We start from the raw sequence: 5,339 nt of genomic DNA, 5'->3' as shown, positions 1-5,339 counted from the left end.
GCGGCAAACCTGGGGTTGCTAAATTGACAACACCAAGGTTCATGCGGAGGCCTTGCCACGAGTTGGAGATGAGCGTATCAATCATCAACCAAATTATCTTAGTCCTTAACAATCCCGAGGTGTACAAATCATAATGGCTCACGGACACATTAACCAAGTCAACAGATAGTAAGAGGCTTCACCATAGTATAGATGCGAACTCAATGTGTGAGCATACATGTAAACAATATATGCGCTTCCAATGTATAAGCATATAAGTAACAATATATATGTATTCATGCGTAATTAAGTCAACAGAAGGTATTATTATTATCATGAGCCATGATATGTACATATATTAAAAAAAAAAAAAACTTCTACTAATGGGGTCACGGGTACGTGAAAAATTGGTATCAGAGCCAGGTTCCCATACTGTGACCTCTGGGACGAGCCTAAACATGTCAATATTGTGGAGGTGATCATAGTATTGATTTTTTTTTAGTAACTAAAATGTGCAATGTAACTCACAGTGTCAATATTTCCCTGATTTCATACCAGGTAAAAAAAAAAAAAAAAGAACAACAGAAGACGCTAGATAGTAACAGTAAGTATGCAGAGAGCTAGCAGCGCTCCGCACAGGTCCACAGCAGAACAGGGACCTGCAACAAATCCTAGAGATAACCCAGAGCTGTGGGTACAGCTTGGTGAGGAGACACGGAGCACGAACCTGGCTATATTGGAGACAGTCCAGGATCTGAAAAATGAGATGGCTCGGTTGCGGGAGGATAATGCACGGTTGACAATGGAGCAAGAAAGAATTTTAAAAAGTCTGTCTGAAAGACAGAACCCGCCGCTAGCCAATCCTAGTGCAGAACAGCAGAGGATGACGGAGGAACAGCACTACCAAGCGGAACCTGAAAATTCGGAGGAAGGAGAGGATCAATCTGGCAATGCATCCGAACAGCAGACCTCAAAACGTCAAAGAGTGGAATTACAGGGAGAATTCCGGAAAATCAAACCCCCACACTTTGATGGGGAACAAGAGGAAGCGACTGAAGCATGGCTAATTAACATGAACAAATATTTCCAGCTGTATGAATATGACCATAACCTGAAGGCACGGTTGGCTATCTTTCAGTTACAAGGGAAAGCAACCCTGTGGTGGGAGGAGGTTAAAATCGTCAAAGGGGTAAGCGAACGAACCATAACGTGGGAAAAGTTCCAGAAATACTTCAAAGAAAGATATTTAACTGAGCGCTTTTATGACGAAAAGGCAAAGGAATTTCATGATCTGCGATTGGGACAGCAGACTATGGATGAGTTTATTAATCGTTTTACCTCCCTGCTTCGCTATGTGCCCTACCTTAAGGAAGAAAAAGCCAAGGTGCAAAGATTTGTTAGTAGTTTACCCATGTATATGAGAGAAAGGATTGAATTTGACAATCCTAGAACAATGGATGAAGCTATTCGCAAGGCCAGAATCTGTTATCAGCAGAACAAACAGAAAGGGGACGTTTCCAATAGGAAATGGAGTGAGAAAAAGAGTAGTAAAACTGCTGGAAACAGTAAAGGAGGCCGAGGCGGCGGAATTAAAGGAAGCAGTAAAGGGCAGAACAGCAAAACAGCACCAAGAGGTTCGTTCAGATCCAAGACAATCGGTGAAACCAGAATGAGCGAACAATCTGCCAAGCTGGACAGCGAAGGAATAACCAGACCCCCAGTGCAGTGCTGGGGTTGTGGCGGACCGCACTACGTCAAAAACTGCCCGCAACGGAAGGGAACTGATCAAATATCCCAGATTCATGAAGCATCAACCGTCGGCAATGTGGGACGAAGCGTGCCGAGGATTAACGCAGCCCTGGACGACCGCCAGGCAGAGTACCAGCCCACCATGGTAGAATTTGAAGGTAAAATTTTAGACCTTTCTATCACTGTTCTAATTGATCCAGGAGCTACTTTAAGTTATATTAGCCCAAAGATAGTTGAACAGTGTAAATTACAGCCTGAAAAATTCAGGAACCCTTGGCTGGTACAGCTAGCCACGGGGGCTAAGAGGCGAGTCATGGCGAAAATTAATAACTGCCCCTTAACAATAGCAGGACAGCCAGTAATAGCAGATCTGAATATCCTTCCACTTGGTTCATATGACATCCTCATCGGGATGGATTGGCTAGAAAAGCACTGGGCAGTAGTGAACTGCAAGACGAAAACCATTCATTACAAGGATGATTTTGGAAAGGAACAAGAGATGCAAGGGATTAAACGACCAGTGCAGGTTCGGCCAATCACTGCATCCCAGCTAGTGAAGTGCATCAAAAAAAGATGCCAGATATATGCCATTCAGGTGGGTTATGCAGATACCAAGGACAAAGCAGCCACGCTGGACAACCTTCCGGTAATAAAAGAATTCGCGGATGTGTTTCCGGAAGAGATTCTTGGGCTACCCCCAAAAAGAGATATTGACTTCACCATTGAATTGCTAGCGGGGGCAGCACCGGTTTCGCGGGCACCTTACAGAATGAGTGTACCCGAGTTGACCGAATTAAAAATGCAATTACAGGAATTGCTAGACAAAAATTATATCCGTCCCAGTGTGTCTCCATGGGGAGCTCCGGTGTTATTTGTCAGGAAGAAAGACGGAACCCTCCGAATGTGTATAGATTACCGACAGCTAAACAAGCTCACGATCAAAAATAAATATCCCCTACCTCGGATCGATGAACTTTTTGATCAAGTCAAGGGCGCGACAGTATTTTCTAAGATTGATTTGCGATCTGGTTACCATCAGATCAGAATTAAGGAAGAGGACATCGCTAAAACCGCTTTCAGAACCCGGTATGGACACTACGAATTCGTAGTGCTACCTTTCGGGTTGACTAATGCACCCGCCACTTTCATGTGCTTAATGAACAGTGTGTTCCATCGATTTTTAGATAAATTTGTATTGATCTTCATCGACGATATTTTGATTTATTCTCGTTCTAAGGAGGAGCACGAGGAACACCTCCGGTTGGTACTGCAAACTCTTCGAGAGCATCAACTGTATGCTAAACTCAGCAAGTGCGATTTCTACAAAGAGGAGATACAGTATTTAGGCCATGTAATTACAAAGGAAGGGATTGCAGTGGACCCTGAGAAAATAAAGACCATAATGGATTGGCCCGTACCTAAGGATGTGGCGGATATCAGGTCTTTCATGGGATTGGCTGGTTATTATAGAAGATTTGTGGAAGGCTTCTCAAGGGTAGCATATCCTATCACCTCCTTGCAGAAGAAAGGTAGGACATTCAAATGGAATTCAGAATGTCAGCAAAGCTTTGAACGACTTAAGCATTTGCTTACCTCTGCTCCCATCTTGAGTATAGCTAATCCTGATAAGGATTATGTGGTATGTACCGATGCAAGTCGAGAAGGCGTGGGCGGTGTGTTAATGCAAGAGGGAAAGGTGATCGCCTATGAGTCGAGGAAGTTGAAGGAGCATGAGCAGAAATATTCTGCCTACGACTTAGAATTGGCAGCCGTCATACATGCACTTAAAATGTGGCGGCATTATCTTCTGGGAAGGAAATTTCTGTTGTTGACAGACCATCACAGCTTGACAAATTACTTCAGTCAGCCCACCCTGAATGCAAGGCAAGCCCGTTGGGCAGATTTCTTAAGTGGATTTGATTTCGACATTAAGCATCTGAAAGGAAAGGAAAACCGCGTGGCTGACGCACTGAGCCGAAAGGTGCAATGCTTATATGAAGTTACGCTCAGTAAATGGAAGAACCCCTTGCTAGAAATGATAAAAACAGCGGCAGATCAAGATGCCGAATACCAGCAAATGAAGCAGCAAATACCACTTCCCAGCAAAGAAAATCAGCAGGGGTATGAAATAGATGAGGATGGAATGCTGCTCTATAAAAAAAGGTTGTTTGTACCTAATGACAATAATCTTAAAAATCTGATTTTGGATGAATTTCACACCAGCCACTATGCAGGTCACCCCGGATACCAAAAGATGCTCACCGCACTTCGAAGGGGATACTATTGGCCTGGAATGAAAAAGCATGTAGCTGAATATTTAGCGCGGTGCTTGGAATGTCAGCAGATCAAGGCGGAACACTTACATCTGGCAGGATTATTGCAACCCTTACCCATTCCAGAATGGAAATGGGAGATCATATCCATGGATTTCATAACTGGACTGCCGAGGACAAAGAAGAACAATGACTCTATTATGGTAGTAGTAGACAAGTTGAGTAAGGCAGCACACTTTATACCAGTGCAATCTACCTACCGAGCAGTGCAGATCGCCCACATTTTCATGCAGAATGTGTTCAAACTGCATGGGCTTCCGAAAACAATAATATCAGACCGAGATGTAAAATTCACGTCCTCCTTTTGGAAAGCATTGTTTGCAGAACTGGGCACACAGCTGAATTTCAGTACAGCTTATCACCCCCAGACTGATGGTCAGACGGAACGAGTGAATCAGATTGTGGAGGATATGTTAAGAGCATGTGTAATGCAAAAACCGACGCAATGGGAAGATTATTTACATTTGGTGGAATTCGCATATAACAATGGGTATCACACATCAATACAAATGACTCCCTTTGAGGTCTTGTACGGACGGAAATGTCGTACGCCCTCAAGCTGGAGTGGCCCTGAGGACAAACTAAGGTTGGGGCCAGAAATGCTCAAGGAAATGGAGGACATGGTAAAAAGGGTGAGGACTAATTTGAAGGCTGCTCAAGATCGGCAAAAGAATTTTGCAGATCGGAAAAGGAGGTTCAAAGAGTACCAAGTCGGTGACCATGTTTATGTAAGAATTCAAGCCAGGAAAAGTACCCTGCAATGGAGCGGTTGCGCTAAACTTGCACCCCGCTATTTTGGACCTTTTCAGGTCTTGGCAAGAGTCGGGCCGATAGCCTACCAGCTTGCTTTGCCAAGCCACATTAGAATCCATAATGTCTTCCATGTTTCCCTGCTTAAAAAGTACATTTACGACCCTAAGCATGTGATCAAATGGCAAGATATACGGGTAAGGACTGATTTCAGTTGAACTATTTGATATGTATTTTTGGAAGTGAAATTGACTGATACTGTTGATGATTGCAGGTCGAACCGGAAGGAGAGGTCCTGGTCGAACCGCTGAGCATTCTCGACCGGAGAGAAGTGCAGCTGCGGAAGCGAATTATTACCCAAGTTAAAGTGCAGTGGCAGCACTATGGGCCTGATGAGGCCACTTGGGAAGATGAAGAGCTTCTTAAGGAAGCTTATCCGGGGCTGTTTGTGAACAACAGACATCGGGACGATGTCCAATCTCAAGGGGGGAGATGTGATGACCCCGGGAATATGTAAATATTTAAATT

At 44.1% G+C, this 5,339-nt stretch overlaps 1 protein-coding gene across 1 annotated transcript; it reads left to right on the top strand.

The window, feature by feature from the left end:
• The first annotated feature begins 589 nt into the window (after positions 1-589).
• LOC149263141 (uncharacterized) lies at positions 590-5,029 on the top strand. The gene is made up of 10 exons (XM_089386544.1): positions 590-964; positions 1,070-1,168; positions 1,475-1,873; positions 2,015-2,503; positions 2,768-2,833; positions 2,966-3,066; positions 3,169-3,424; positions 3,662-3,849; positions 3,952-4,064; positions 4,248-5,029. The coding sequence occupies exons 1-10, from the start codon at positions 590-592 to the stop codon at positions 5,027-5,029; spliced, it is 2,868 nt and encodes a 955-aa protein (XP_089242670.1).
• The last annotated feature ends 310 nt before the right edge of the window (positions 5,030-5,339 follow it).

Source organism: Pinus tabuliformis, chromosome 6 (assembly GCF_031772625.1).
Source record: "Pinus tabuliformis cultivar Carrire ecotype Pingquan chromosome 6, CPIR1, whole genome shotgun sequence".
In the NCBI taxonomy this organism is placed as follows: domain Eukaryota; kingdom Viridiplantae; phylum Streptophyta; class Pinopsida; order Pinales; family Pinaceae; genus Pinus; species Pinus tabuliformis.
Note: the sequence above shows the minus strand (reverse complement) of the source record. Positions and strands in the feature narration are given on the sequence as shown.